Below are 16,215 nucleotides of genomic sequence, written 5' to 3'. Positions count from 1 at the left end.
CGTCTTTCTTAACAATATTCAACACTAATCGATATTTTTTTGATAAATTATTTTAAACATGACGTACTCCGTTATTTACGGATTTCCTCGATTGAAACTTCATTGAAAAAGTTCTTTTGGTCCTTTGTGTTAAAACCGGCTCCGGAGCCGTTGGTGCGGAGCCGGCTCTGGAGCCGTCGGAGCGGAGCCGGCTCCGGAGCCGTCGGAGCGGAGCCGGCTCCGGAGCCGTTGGTGCGGAGCCGGCTCCGGAGCCGGCTTCGGAGCCGTTTTGCCCATCACTATAGCTGACACGCGCGCTATTGAACCGAGAACAAATGAGCGATCTCCGGTAAAGTGTTTCAAATGTGGAGGCGTGGGGCATATAGGGTAAATGTACCTATAGTGGTGGTAGTACCAATAGTGGTGCTATTGCTCTAAAATGCGGTTCATAGGGCAAATTAAAAATAATTAAGTTATTTAAGTTAGTGTTAAATGTTCTTTAGCCTTTTACAAAGGGTTTAAAATTTAAATGAGGCCATTCCGTTGCTTAGTGATCGAAAAATCCATTATTTTGTGAAATGGGTCAACATTTTTCCAAAATTCTTAGGATTTCATAACGAAACTCATTTTTCTGTTAACGTTCTAAACGACCACATAACCACGCTATTATTAGTTTTTCAACATAACTGTTATGTAATGTTATTGTTTTACTAAAATTATTTGCCTTTTCACCATATTTATGCATTTTTAAGTGTTTTTTACCATAGTGCCATTATAGGTACACAAAACAGGCATGTTCCTACAGTGGTTATAGTTCTAAAATCAATAAATGCAGGTCGTTTTAGATTGTTTCGAGGAAATTTTTGGCATGAGGTACTGTTTTCACTAAAATTAGCAACAGAAATGATTTTTATGTAGGTAATTTACCAAAAACAGGCCAAAATTCGCTTATCTGGCTGAATGAAAAAATGACTTCAAATCAAGCACACTCTTCCGGGTGTAGGTTGACGACAGGTGTGATGCAGTACTTTAGTGAATAGTTTCATCAAGCAAATTTATACATTTTTTACGATCAAATTACGCAAGAAACCAACATTATGGCAGTAATCGTTGCTATTCATACGAAAACAGCTTCGAAACTAAGTTTCATTGATATTATACACCGTTTTTGATGCATCTTTGTTTACCACCACTATAGGAACACAATACGACGACTATAGGAACCATACCACCATTATAGGTACAACGAAGCAATCACAAAAATATGTAATTTTTCGTAAATTTAATGTGTTTCATGGTAAAAATGGTTGTGATTGCGAAGATAAAACATATTCCAATTGCTATGTGTTAAAATATTCAGAAATTGTTGTTCCTGACACTTTAAATCCATTAAAACACATCGGTACCACTACAAATTGCACCACTATTGGTACATTTACCCTAACTCGAAACTGTAATAAAAATAGCTACAGCGTGATGGGAGGTCAGATCCAGGAATCAAATAAAGAATTACCAACAAAACAAGTGAGCGTGTGCGGGAAGGAATATGTGGCTCTGATCGACACCGGGAGCGAGGTATCACTCATGCGTGAAGATGTTTTCGCGGGACTTCCACCGCAGTTCAAACAATGGAAACAATCGAACCACATTTTGAGAGGGCTAGGTGGAGTGCCTTAAAATGGATTCGGCGAAGCCACACTTGCCGTAAACATAGACAATTGGGTATATCAAGTGCAGTGGATTCTGGTACCATACGAGGCGATTAGAACACCCCTTATCGTAGGTATGGATTTTTTGCATTCTGTTAATTACATTGGCCGGTCTCGTAGTAAAGTCGTCAACTCGTACCACTTAACAACATGCCCGTCATGGGTTCAAGCCCCAAATAGACCGTGCCGCCATACGTAGGATTGACTATCCTGCTATGGGGGGAAATCAATTAGTCACTGAAAGCCAAACCCACAAGAGGTAAAGGCAGGCCTTGACCGACAACGGTTGTTGAGCCAAAGAAGAAGAAGAAGTTAATTACATTATTAACAACGAAACGGTCATGATCGAGCCACGAAGAAACGAGCAAGTGTTGGGGATACAGAGAAATGAAGAAGAACAGGAACGACAACAACATGTGAACAATATTTTAAGCGAAGTGATGAACACAATGTGCGCCAGCGAGACAATGGAACCGGTTATCCCGTCTCAATTTCGGGGCGAGATAATGACATTAATCGAGACATACAACAAAACCAGCTGCAGTGAGAAAAAAGAAACGTGTCCAGTAAAGTTGGAAATTGTTCCAGACGGACAGATAATGCCGTTCCGCCACCCACCAAGCAGATTGTCTTTTACGGAATCTGAAGCAGTGGATGCGCAAGTGGATGAGTGGCTTAAAGAGGGTATTGTTAGGCCTTCTGTATCGAATTGTGCGAGCCGTATAGTTGTAGTGAAGAAAAAAGACGGGAGCAACCGGGTGTGTGTCGATTATCGGAAATTGAATTCGATGATTTTGAAAGACGGATTCCCGATACCAGTAATCGATGATGTCGTGCAAAAACTACAATGTGCACAATGGTTCACTATTATGGACCTGGAGAATGGATTTTTCCATGTGCCGGTAGCAGAGACCAGTAAAAAATATACAGCGTTTGCAACGAGACGAGGGTTGTACGAGTTTAATCGCGCGCCGTTTGGTTAGTGTATCTCGCCCGCAGTGTTTATCCGGTATGTCAATCATGTGTTTCGGGATCTAATTACAAACAATCTACTGGATTTGTACATGGATGACATGGTTATCCCTGGCTCAACCGAACGAGAATGTTTATGGAAAACGAAAAGAGTGTTAAAAGTGGCAGCAGAGCACGGTTTGAACATCAAAAGGAAAAAGTGCCAGTTCATGCAAAGGGAAATAACGTTTCTGAGTCATCGGGTGAAAACTGGACAGATATCGCCAAGTGTGGAAAAAATAAATGCAGTGAAACATTTTCGTATACCGCAGAACGTTAAAGCAGTGCAAGCGTTCCTGGGATTAACGGGGTTTTTCCGGAAGTTTGTAAAAGACTATTCGAAAATCGCCAGGCCGCTTACGGATTTGTTGAAAAAAGATACATCAGGAAGCCTTAAAACGGCTAAAGGAGGAATTTATAAAAGAACCAGTGTTAAGGTTATTTGACCCCGAAGCAAAAACGGAACTACATACAGACGCTTCAAAAGCAGGGTTTGGTGCAAAATTGTTACAATGGGTAGAAGGAAAATTGCATCCAGTGTATTTTTGGAGTAAAAAGACAAGTGAATCGGAATCCATCAAACATAGCTACGTGCTCGAGGCTAAAGCAGTGTCTTTAGCGGTTAAAAAGTTTCGGCAGTATCTTTTGGGTCGTCCTTTTAAATTAGTTACTGACTGTGCAGCGTTTAAGTGTACATTGAAAAAATCTGAAGTGCCGCAGGAAGTGTTACCGTGGGTGATGTTCTTACAAGATTTTGTGTTTGAAGTTGAACACCGATCGGGTAAAAAAATGCAGCACGTGGACATGGCAGGCAAAGCCTGCGAACAAACGGCGTCCACAGGCCTGCCCACGCCCGAAGGCAGAGCTGATGGCATACGATTCTATCTTCACTATTAACATGAGAGGGACAGAGCTTATACCCCGAACGTACCCGAAAGGTATGCATGCTTTACTCATCAGGATCTAACGGCAAGGACAAGGCAAAAGAGACACAGAAAAATTTCCTCACGGCTACACATGTCCTTTTGATGCGTTGTCTATGCGTCTCGCTCGGTATCACAGCAGCATACGGCAGGTAAGCTGTACAAATGCTGCTACCTGATACGCACACATGTTTAACGAACATAACTAGGCATGTGTAAAATGAACGAGAATCGCACCGTTCGAACAGTTCGGTAAAGTGCACGAACGAACGAGGTTCTTAACAAAAAGAACGACCAGGACTTTTGGAAGAAACTGACTACACCGAACGCGTTCAAACGTTCCGTTCAGTGTTCGACGGCACACATAAATGTGGTAATAAAACGTGTAAAATCATATTGCTTTCTCGCTCTTTCTCGCACCGTGCGAACGGGTCGTCAGATATCAAAATGTACCCTGATGGTGTTGAAATCGTACCCATACAACTCAATTCCTCGAACGCCGTCGAATTTGTCCAGCGGTGTTCGATACGTGTGCTGTTGGTGTGGAAATCGTACCTACACAACTGAATTCATCGAACGCCTTCGAACTGGTGTTCGATCTGTGTTCTGTTGGTGTGTAAATCGTACCTACACAACTGAATTCATCGAATGCGTTCGAACTGGTGTTCGATCTGTGTTCTGTTGGTGTATAAATCGTACCTACACAACTGAATTCATCGAACGCGTTCGAACTGATGTTCGATCTGTGTTCTGTTGGTATGGAAATTATACCTATACAATTCAATAGATCGAGCCCGTTCAAACGGATTAGTCATCGTTCGCGAATGAACTGAACTGAATTGATTGCGCTCATCATGTTGATCCACATTTAAGTGGTTTTTTTTTTTTAATAAAATCCTTGAGTGTGTATAAGGCATGGGGTACAATATATGCAGGAGATATTTTTGCTCGTATTAGTTTTTTACATGCTAGTTTTTGATCGGTTTTGCGATGGATTGTGTTGACCAGACAGCCGAGTGTTTAATGTTTTTAAATTATTGGTTTCAACCGCAGAATGAGTACTTCTTTGGCTACAGTATGCGTCTATGGTGGGTAAATGAAAAAGATAACGAGCGTTTTTGTGAATAAAAACCCCATGAAACAAAGAACGAAAGAATCGTCGTTCGCGTTCGGTTCTTTTTGGTAAGCGAACTAGTTCGTTCGCGTTCGGTGAAAATAATCGTTTTGCCCATGCCTAAACATAACTATTTGGAATGAGAGGGCGCAGATTTTTTCATGATTTTGTATGACTTTGGCTGTTTTGGATCACACGTGTAGGCGCTGACATTCAGCGCAGATTCACGAGGTTCGCTTTGCGCTTCTGGAGGATCTAAGTGGACTAGGACGATCGATGTGCGCGCGAGGTTATTTGTTGCGGGACTGCTGGACAACTCCATTGACTCACCGGCGCTGCTCTCTAGCCTCAACTTTTACGTCCCAACGCGATGGCTCCGCGCTATATATATATATATATATATATATATATATATATATATATATATATATATATATATATATATATATATAGTATTTCTCGAATTCCCGATTATTCGTGCTATAAAATGTCAGTCAACTCGTACGACTTAACAACATGCCCGTCATGGGTTCAATCCCCAAATAGACCGCGCCGCCATACGTAGGACTGACTATCCTGCTATGGGGGGGAATCAATTAGTCACTGAAAGCCAAGCCCACAAGTGGGTACAGGCAGGCCTTGACCGACATTGGTTGTTGAGCCAAAGAAGAAGAAGAAGAAAATGTCAGTTGGGAAGGATCGTGGCGATTTAACGTCCGTGAAGCTTAGCGAATTCCCTTAAACCGGAGCCTTAAACTTCCCTTAAACTGCACCAGTTTAAGGGAATTCAGAAAAAAGTCCTTTAAAATCAACTGTGATGCTGCTTTTTCGTTACTTTCTTCTAGATTCGCTCGGAAATAGTTAGTCATGTTCCCATTTTATACTTAAATAATATTAATTTTTATAGATTAACGTCACCCAAAATTAGCTTTTGTTTTTCATCAAAAACCCAGAGATACTAGTGAAAAATGAGCTCGACGGCATCGTCCATCGATAGAGGAACGTCTAATTTACAAACACACCAAATCTTGGCCCTTTCAACACACTTGATCATACACAAATCCACAATTTCAAGCGTATCGGCTACTAATCGAGCAGATATGGGAAAACAGTTTCGAGCAAATGTCACTTGGGGTCCCAACTGACATTTTATAGCACGAATAATCGGGAATTCAAGCAAATTCCTTTAAACTGGAGCCTTAAACTTCCCTTAAACTGAACTAGTTTAAGGGAATTTAGAAAAAGTCCTTTAAAATCAACTGTGATGCGGCTGTTTCGTTACTTTCTTCTAGATTCGCTCGGAAATGGTGTTTCCTATCGTTATAGTTGGTCATGTACCCATTTTATATTTAAAAAATACATATTTTTTATAGAATAACGTCACACAAAATTAGTTTTTGTTTTGAAAATTTTAAAATTTTCTGAACTGGTCCTATTATTTTGGCGCATAATTTTTGGGTTATTTTTACATTTCTTATCATAACTTTTTTGTTTCTTAACTTTTCACCAAACTTTAAGAACATTCTTAAAGTAAACATTCTAATAAAGCTTTCATGAAAGTTTGGTAAAGATTGATTCACTTTAAAACATGAAATATGATAAGTGAATAATAAATTGATAAGTGGTCCTATCGATTTGTCCGACACTGTATCTATATAATTTTTTTAAATAAATAAATATCTACTTACACGTTTGTCCATAAATGATGACGATATTGAATAACACAAATGTAGCCCAAACCGTATCCATTATTAGTATCCTTAGTTGTTGTTGTTGTGTACGAAAATGGGTCAATACTGCTGATGTTACTTGTAGTTAGAAAACGGTGTTAATTTGATACACTAGATTGACGGCATAAAGCGGTGATAAGTTGAAATCGCACACTTTGAATGAACTTCAAATTACCGTTTTGACACCAAAACAAAAGTGAGACCAAATAAATAAAATGTGTACCGGTTGTTTGTTTCAAAACTAATGGAATACGAGATGATAGTTGCACGTTTGATAGGAGAGCTAGTTGAAGATGGTATAGTTGCCGCACACGGTTTGCACGATTTAAACATGAAGATATGAACAAAAATGCACTGTAAGCAAATTGTTTCGAACACAACAAAAGTTGGAATCGTGAGGTTCTGTAAATCACTGCAAAAACCCGAGTTGCAACTTGTTAATAACAAATTTGTTGGGAAAGGTAAATGTGCCTGTGGAAGGAAATGGTTAAAATATGATTAGAAAATAGGTTACGTTGAGAAAACAAAAACAAAAACGAAAACACACACACACACACACACACACATTTTTTTCGATAAAATCCATACAAAAATGCACGTCGCCAATTGCAAAGCAAACCACACACCGGGCTGTTTGGACTGTCCAAAACGTCCCGTTTGTAGCAAAACGCATTACAAACATTACGAAAGGCTATCGACCGACCTTAGGAAACTTTCCTAAACTTCCAAAGTAAATTCACGATTAAACAAACCTACGCAACACACATCTAATTCGATACCAACGCGCATAGGTCAGGGTGAAAGATTTACGGCTCCTGAGGAGCTGTTTTGCGTAGAACAAATAATTTCCATTGTTGAGAAAGTATTCAAAAAGCTATATTGATGCAGAAGCAAACTCCAGATAACAGCAATCTTCCAAGTGGTTGCAAAATTTTGTTTCCCGTGATGGATTTCGAAGGTAGCGTACGAGTATCATACTAGAATGCCGACGGCATTGTTACTAAAAAACAGAGTTGACCCATTTTTTAAATGAAAACAATATCAGCATCACATGATGTTAGTGGAAACGTTCCTAAAACCGGTGCACGTGTTTAACATGTCAGGATATTGTAGCTTTAGACTAGATAGATTATTGGGCCTCAAAGAAGGAGTGATGGTTCTTGTTAGTAAAAAAATGAAACACCAGTTGATGAAACACTCAAACTTCTCAATAATTGAAACAATAGGAGCTACAATTTTCACGAAGTAAAATAGTTTAACATTAATCACTGCATATCATCCCGGCTCGAATGTTAATATGCAGGTATTCAAAAATGACATTATAAAACTAACGTCAAGAGAAGATATTTTTTCATCTGTGGTAATCTTAATGCTCACCACAAAATGTGAAATTGTGCTTCTCGTAATCAAGCAGGAAAAATCCTTTTTGCGAAATCACGAAGAGGTCAATTTTCTATTTATTACCCAAATAAACAAACTTATGTCCCTAGAGACCCCTACAGAAATTCATCAATACTTGACCTTCTTCTTCTATTTGGCGTAACGTCCTAGGTAGACATGCCGGCCTATACAGGCTTTCGAGACTTTATTCATTACCACGTAGCCAGATAGGCAATCCTTGCTACGCACAGTGTGTGTGTGTGTGTGTGTGTGTGTGTGTGTGAGTGTGTGTGTTTTATAGCATACAAATGTTTGAAAATATATTCAGCTCGATCCAGCCAAACAATCTATTTCACTTCAGCAACATTTTTTTTCATTGCTCTACTTTCATTTTATTTACTAGTACGGAATTGTGTTTCATTTCTCCATTACCAAACCACTCCAAAACGTTACAATATTTTCCTATTATTCAGTTCCTCTCATATGCGTTTCATTCACTTGGTCTACACTACCACAAATTTAATCTAGGGAATTATTTTACTCATCATCTTCCTCTGCATCTACTCCTTCGAATTTCTCCAAAATAGGATGGGATGGTTCAACTTTAAAGCTAATAACTTCAAAAGGGGCAGCTAGGGGCAGCTGAAATTTTCAGAATATGTTAACAACACATTGATTCAATAACTTGCAAAGTTTCAAGAACAGGAGATTACAGGAAAAAAATGCGAAGTGTCTAAACTTTCAGTGATGTATAATGCTTGGGCTTATTTGACTTTTTTATATAAAATCTCAATTGTTTGATAATAAAACAAAACTTTGAATAACACTACGTGAGAGAGGAGAAAAAAACCTTTACGAAAAGTCGTGCTTTCGACCATGGGTGATTGCTTTGATATAATTAAAATTTAAGTAAAAACATTCTCTAATATTTCAAATGAAATACATTTCTTTTGCATTTTTTTAGTTCAAATCTTCATATCTTAAAAATAATCGACGAAAAAAAGTGACTTTTTGGATTTATACTAAGTAACTATCCTACTTTTAGTAGTACTACTTAATTTTTGAATAATACATTTTTTTTATTTGTGCCTAATGTCCGCCCTTAGACTATCGTGCTACGGGGGGACGGTCCATTCTAGGCTTGAAACCACGACGGGCATGTTATTGAGTCATTGGAGTTGACGAATGTACCACGGGACCGCCCCCTACTTGACCTAGCTTTAACTAATAACGTTAACCTTTTTTCTCAGTTAAATTATTCACAGCGCTAGCTTCCCATCATTTACCGATTTCCTTTACAATTTACCATTCTAAAGCAAATATAATTCCTAATTATAAGGTTCCTGACTATAGCAAAGCAGATTGGAACAATTTTAAATCCCTTAATAATCAATCTTTTGACTTAACCTCAACGCATTTATTCAATATTCATAATTTATCTGAAACCGATGCAATGATTAAAAAATTTACTTCATATATAACCAGAACACATGACAGAGCTATACCGACCGTGATTCTTGTTAAATATAACATTATACTTCCTGATCATATAAAAACCTTCATAAAACTTAGAAACAAATTTACAAAAAACTGGCAAAGACCCAGATTAGATGTTTCATACCAAAACAATTATTATTTTCTTCAACGGAAAATTGAGTAGTTGATGACTCTGGAATGGAATCAGGCATGGTCTACTATCCTAGAAAGTATACATCCCCGTCAAAATAGCTGGCATCGCGTAAGAAATGGTTTAATATAAGTTTAAATGGTTTAGTCGAGAAAAATAACAAAATAAACAATTGCTAGAATTTGGCATCGCAAACGCGAGTTCATTTGTTATTCCCGCTGTGCAAAGCGACGGAAGAAATTATGGCATACGGGCAAGGACCGTAAAGATATCAGGTCAAGTTATAAGCCCGTTTTGACAGCTAGGTGGAAGAAGAATCGACGAAGAAAACTGACAGTTAGTTTTCCGCATTTGGCGAACGCTTCAAGTTCTCGAAGAAAAATTTCCATTTTAAATCACGGACTGTGTTCTAATAAACTAAAATATTCACCCAAATTGATCTCCACCAAATATTGACCATGCAACACGTAAACAATCCATCAATGCATATACAAGCGGAAAACCATCTGTCAAAATCGGAGCCCCGGGGGGGGGGGGGATCGCCAAAAGCGCTATAACTACACCTCATTATACATTCCACCTTGCATTCGGGGAATTTTATCATGCCTTCCTTTTCTCTCCAACGGCAAATTTATCGAGCAGCTCGTCGAGCTGCCCGTCCCTGGCTCCGCCTCATACCCCTCGCCTGAGCGCGCTTTCGAAGGTTTGGATGTGTTGGTGCGTCAGACGGCCAATCGCTGTCAGCCGTCATCCGTGCTTTTTCCTTCCATAGCGCCATCTCTTTCTCGCGTGTGGTCAATGCTCGCAAGCTGTTGTGGCGCCTAAAAATGCCGTTAACAAACATTGCGGCGATGAAGTTTTATTTTCACAAATCAAACCAAAAAAGAGCAATAAGTTCAATTGCTGCAATGTAAAAATGACCAAGGAAACGCTAGCTCAAGCTGGAGGGTTTGCTGTGTAACGCGCAGAACCTCTTCAACTTTCCTTTCCACCAGCATCTAGAACGCAAGCTGATTGTGAAACCGGCATCCTGGAAAGTTCACTAGCAGTCCCTGGGGCATGTCATTGTGCTGAACGTGTTAAGCATTAAGCATAATTTTGCTACCTTAATCTTTTGCTTTCGTATGCTGTAAATTACACAGATATGCTGAGCAGTTTGCGCATGTGTGTATGCAAAACTGTCGCCGAATCTATGCTCTTCCGGAATGTTATGATCGATCGGTCAAAGAAAGGAAGGGGTTCATGACAGTGGCAGAGTAGGGAAATCGGGGGCCCTTGGCGGAAAGACAAGTTGAGGCCCCTGTAAATGGTAGCTGATGACCGGGAGGAGGGGGTACTGGCACACAGCCGTTGGGAGATTGAACAGTATATTTAAATTGCCGGCGGATTGGGGGGAAGGAGGGGGGGTGCCCATGGGACCCCTACGATCATCGGTCACAGGCCCTAAAATTGTAGTCGCCATGGGGGGAGGGGAGGTGCAAATGGTTCTCCAGCCACGGAGCCCCAACGACCATCTTTCCGGGGGGTCCTTATCGCTAATACTCTGTCCAATTGCAGACATACGGCATACTACAGACTAGAGATCTTCGGTGACCGCCTAGTACGCCTACCTTTAGATCCACCGCTGGTTCATGACGGTGTTTTTTTTTACTGCGGAGATGCATTCTTCCCCCTGTCTGCTGCTTATGCACCGGGCAGGAGACAGTGTGGCAGTATGCAAGTTGCACGCTGGATAGGAGTGGGCCCGCGGCATCGCCATCATTCCGCACAACTGCATGCCCGTCGTGGGTTCTAATCGCGTATGAACCGTCCGCCGTAGAAAGGGGTTAGTCACCAGCTCCGGCTACGTGGTACTCAAGTCCTGAAAAGGCCGGCATGATCGCGTTGGCTATTACGCCAATAATAATGATAATAATAATAAAAAGAATCATTCTTTCCCCAACCACGAAGCGAATCAGACGTGATCGATACGCGCTCCAAGTGGATGGATTTTTTGCCGGGCAACAAGCCACTGACCTCGACCATACGCACTGCAAGGGAATACGTGCGAGAACGATCGGAAAGCGATCTGTGCGTAGTGTATAGTGCGTACAGTGAGTAGTGCGTAGAGTTGTGTGCAGCGCGTGTATACGCGCTGCGTGTGTACTGTAGTGTAGGTTTGTGAGTGTAGAGCGCATTCGTCGGACAGGTGCGTAGCGCTCGTTCGTCGTGTACTCTCGCTCTCGTGTGTCTATTTGTGGTAAGTGATCCTCTCTTGTTTACCTATCCTTTCTCGTCACACAGTTGGGTTTCTTTTTCTCGCTCCGACTCTCTCATGGAGGCGGAGCCGATGGATGAATCGGAGGAGGGCTTTACTACAGTGAAGCGAAAAAGTTCCGATCCAGGACAGAATGCGAAAAAAGGCTAGTAACGAGCCCTTACCTTCAACGTCCCGTGATCAATTGATGGGTCAATCGTTGAAGGGGAATCCCAGATTCCGAGCGTATCCCGCATCTTATAACGGGATACATGATGTATTTTTCATGCCGAAAAATAAACAGCACGATGTAAGAGCAATTACGGCATCTGTTTATAAAAATTATCCTGGTGTCTTAGACATTATTCGCCCGCGTCCAAACAAGCTGCGGGTTACCGCAAACGACCGGATGCAAGCCAATGCTATTGCGGCCGATCCGTCCTATACCAATCCACCGTCCCGGTGGATTGGTGGAAGTCGTCGGTGTCATTGATGACTTAGATTACCCCTTAGAGGACATCCTAAAGTACGGACAAGGGGCTTTTCTGCACCAATCTTCCCCTCGGGTAAAGGTCCTTGAAGTTAAAAAAACTTTACGCTTCAAGTGCGGTCGATGGAAAGAAGGTGTTCCGTGAGACTTCCTGACTCCGGATCACCTTCGAGGGTACAGTCATGCCAAACATGCTGTACATTGAAGGACTCAGAGTGCCCATCCGTCGACCATTTGTGCAAAAAACAGCATGCTGCACAAAATGTAGCCAGATTGGACATTCAGAGCCTTACTGCACAAACTCCGTGAAGTGTGGCAAATGCAAGGGATCGCACTCAACATCCGAATGCAAGGCCGAAACTCAGAAATGCATTCACTGCAAGCAGGAATGGCATGAACTGTCGTTGTGTTCTGTGTACCGAAAAAAACAATCAGAACACAAACGGGCCGTCTTGCAGAATACAAGAGGATTGTACGCCGATGTTTTGAAGTCCACCTCAAGTGTGAATCCGTTCGATAACCTTTCCATATTGGAGGGTAATGAACCGTTGCCCAATATGTCACCATTAAATGGAGTTAAAAGATTGCATACAACACGGGTACCAAACAAAAAGACAATAAAAAAAATATTAAAGCTTCACCCAAAAAGGCACGACTAAACTCGACGTCACGACAACGCGACCCCACGCCAACCCCAGGGCTCCAAACCCCCCCCGTGACGCTCGCACCCATCCACGTTCCCGTAACCCTTCCAATCCCAGCAAACTGGCGTTCCCTAGCGAACCCAGATCTTTCTCCAGGCCATCCCTCCCAAGCCTGACAGAGATTTTACACTCTCTCCTTGACTCCCTCCACCTCCCGGAACCCCTTACCGGATTGATTCCCCTGGTATTTCCTTTCCTAAGAGGAATGGTCAGGCAATGGTTATCAAAATGGCCATGTCTAAGTATGATGGTCCGTTTGGATGATTAATGCCTCCAATGACTACTACACTACAATGGAACTGCAGAAGTTTTTTGGGTAAAATAGATTATTTTAAGGTATTACTAGGGCAATATAATTGTAATGCATTTGCCCTAAGTGAAACTTGGCTCTCACCCGATAAAAATATTACCTTCCCGGGATATAATATTATTCGTCAAGATGGACATGATCCAACTAGCAATAGGCGTGGTGGGGGAGTGTTAATTGGTATTCGTAGCAGTCACAGCTTCAGCAGAATACCCCTCCCCACACCCGAGGTAATCGAATACGTCGCGATACAGGCAAAGCTAGGGGATCTTGACGTTTCTATTGCCTCAATTTATATCCCACCGGGAGCCAATCTGGATCCAAAGAAGATCAACAAGGATCTTGAGACAGTAGTAACGGTACTACCGAAACCATTTTTCATCCTGGGCGACTTTAACGCCCATGGATCAGATTGGGGTTGCACGCATGACGATAATCGTGCACCAATCATTAGGGATATTTGCGACACACACAGTTTGACAATTCTAAACTCTGGTGAAGCAACTAGGGTGCCCTCACCTATGGCACGACCCAGCGCAATAGACCTTTCTCTTTGTTCGTCGTCTTTAGGGCTGGATTCTATGTGGAAGGTAATCCAAGACCCGCTTGGTAGCGACCATCTGCCAATAAAGATCTCGATTATCAAGAGGAGTCGCACAGTCGATCAAGTCCCCGCTAATTGTGACTTAACGAGGAACATCGACTGGACGAAATACGGCGACCAAATGTCCGCTTTGCTAAATCGCGTAAAACCCGATTTTCACCGTAAATGAGGAGTATACAAATCTCGTTATGAAGATAAACGAGTGCACCCTCGGTGCCCAAACGAGGCCGCCCCCCCAGGCAAGGATTTTTAAAAGACCACCCACTCCTTGGTGGGACGCGGATTGTAAAGCGGCATTCTCAGCGAAGCGGAAGGCTTTTTCCAGGTATAGAGACACCGGTTCCATGGATCTATACGTTCATTATAGAGGCCTGGAGCGTAGGTGCAAAAACTTGCTTAAAGCAAAAAAAAGGTCATACTGGCCGAGGTACAGTATCGGACAGAAAGATAGGGCATTGGGTTTTTAACGCACCGTGCACCCGTTGGGCCAAGTTTATGTGTGGTTTGTATGTGTTTGTGTTTGTGTGTGTGTGTGTGTATGTGTGTGTATGTGTGTGTGTGTATGTGTGTGTGCATGTGTGTGTGTGTGTGGATGTATGTTTGAATGTGTATTGATGTGTGTGTTTGTTTCACAAGTAGGTCGTTTCGGATAGATTTGTAAGTAGCTTTTTTGTGTTTTGGGTTAGGTTTTTGGTGTGATAAGCAGGACCACCGCCCTCACGATCAGTGTGTTTTCGATATATTAACAATGTTACGGTCTTCTTTCGCCGTGGTCTTCTGAGGACGACCGGTTGACTTACGCGTTTCGGTTGTCCAAGCGCGTTTCAGTTGTCTAAGCACGTTTCGGTTGTCCGAAGCGCGTTTGCCACAAAAGTGCGCGATCGTTCCATTACGAACTCGATCCTTTTGCGCTTAATGCCAGCAGCAGCCATTCGCTTTTACATATGGCGCTGATAATCGGTACAACGTTTACCTCGACCCATTGTTACTAACATTGCTTGCTTGGACCGTCAAGAACGCGCTGGTTAAAAACTTGGACACGGCTGATCCCGTGCTCTGCCTGCGTTCTACTTCTATACGCGATGAATTACATCGTTGTCGAGCAGCGAAAACATCGCATGGATAAAAACTATCAACGAGTACGCGAGTAAGCGTCTTCCCTTCAAAATCGAGAACAGAATACTGCCGCGCTCATGAAACAAAACGCCCATTGAAAAGAACAACTGCGCGCCAGCTCAATGCACGCACAAAGTTTACCATTCGCACACAACGTGCAACGCAGAGATGCACGAAGGCCTTTCAATGGCGTGCACTGGAGAAACACCTGTGAGAGAATGCCGAGTTCATTGCTATTGTGCGTGTGTCCATTTCGCACCGGTGTCGCATTCACATTCATGAAACAGCACACCTGCGTTTTCGTCCGAGGAACAAGGGCTGCTGTCGATGCAAACTTTAGTTTTTATCCAAGTGTAAACGCACAATGTTTCACATGATAACACACATAATAAGAATAATTTCAACGCAATATGACATCATGGCAAGCTATGTTTTTCAGACACAAACCCGCGCACTTGCAAATACACATTAAAAAGCACACTCACTTTCTACTACTACACACACACACATGCACACACACACACACAAACACACACACACACAAACACACACACACACACACTCACACACTCACACACATACACACACACATACACACACACAAACACGAGTAACGTGGCAAAACAAGTGCACGGTGCATTGAAAAAAAGGGTCCTATCTTAATGTCCGATACTGTATGTCAAAAACCTCAAGCCTTCCACTTCGCTAACGGAGCTTCAGAGCATGGCGAAAAGGATGCGCAACAGCAAAGCAACAAACGAGAGCGAAAGGGTTTCTGGGGCATGGCTAGAGCCATTTGCACAAAAAGTCTGCCCTGATTTCGCTCAAGCACCTCCTCAAGCAGCATGGGAGTGATCCGCAAATGGATTCACCGTTCTCAATGGTTGAGCTATCGCTTGCTGTGTACTCCAGCAACAATTCCAGTCCCCAGGACTGGATCAGATTCGGAACAAATTGCTCCATAATCTGCCAGATCTGGCGAGGAAACGGCTATTGAGATTATTCAACATTATGTTGGAGCTTAACACCGTCCCGTTGGAGTGGAGAGAAGTGAAAGTAGTCACCCTTTTGAAACCTGGTAAACCGGCATCAGAATATAACTCATTTCGACCGATAGCAATGTTATCTTGTCTGCGAAAATTATTTCAGAAAATGATTCTTTTTAAACTGGACAATTGGCTTTAATCCAAAGGCCTCTTGTCAAGTACCCAATTTGGCTTTCGCAAAGGCAAGGGTACCAACGATTGCTTGGCGCTGCTTGTGTCCGAAATCGAGATGGCTCATT

The 16,215-nt window shown here is 42.1% G+C and overlaps 1 protein-coding gene across 4 annotated transcripts in view; it reads right to left on the bottom strand.

Moving 5' to 3' along the window:
- The window catches only part of LOC11175855 (uncharacterized), a 206,123-nt gene that overhangs the window by 172,229 nt on the left and 17,679 nt on the right, over positions 1 to 16,215 (bottom strand). For all 4 annotated transcript variants that reach the window (XM_061641036.1, XM_061641042.1, XM_061641049.1 and 1 more), the window contains exon 2: positions 6,425 to 6,937. In XM_061641036.1, coding sequence (XP_061497020.1) covers positions 6,425 to 6,485 — 61 coding nt within the window. In that variant the 5' untranslated portion in view covers positions 6,486 to 6,937. The remainder of the gene's footprint in view (positions 1 to 6,424; positions 6,938 to 16,215) is intronic.

This window comes from Anopheles gambiae, chromosome X (genome assembly GCF_943734735.2).
Source record: "Anopheles gambiae chromosome X, idAnoGambNW_F1_1, whole genome shotgun sequence".
NCBI lineage: Eukaryota > Metazoa > Arthropoda > Insecta > Diptera > Culicidae > Anopheles > Anopheles gambiae.
Note: the sequence above shows the minus strand (reverse complement) of the source record. Positions and strands in the feature narration are given on the sequence as shown.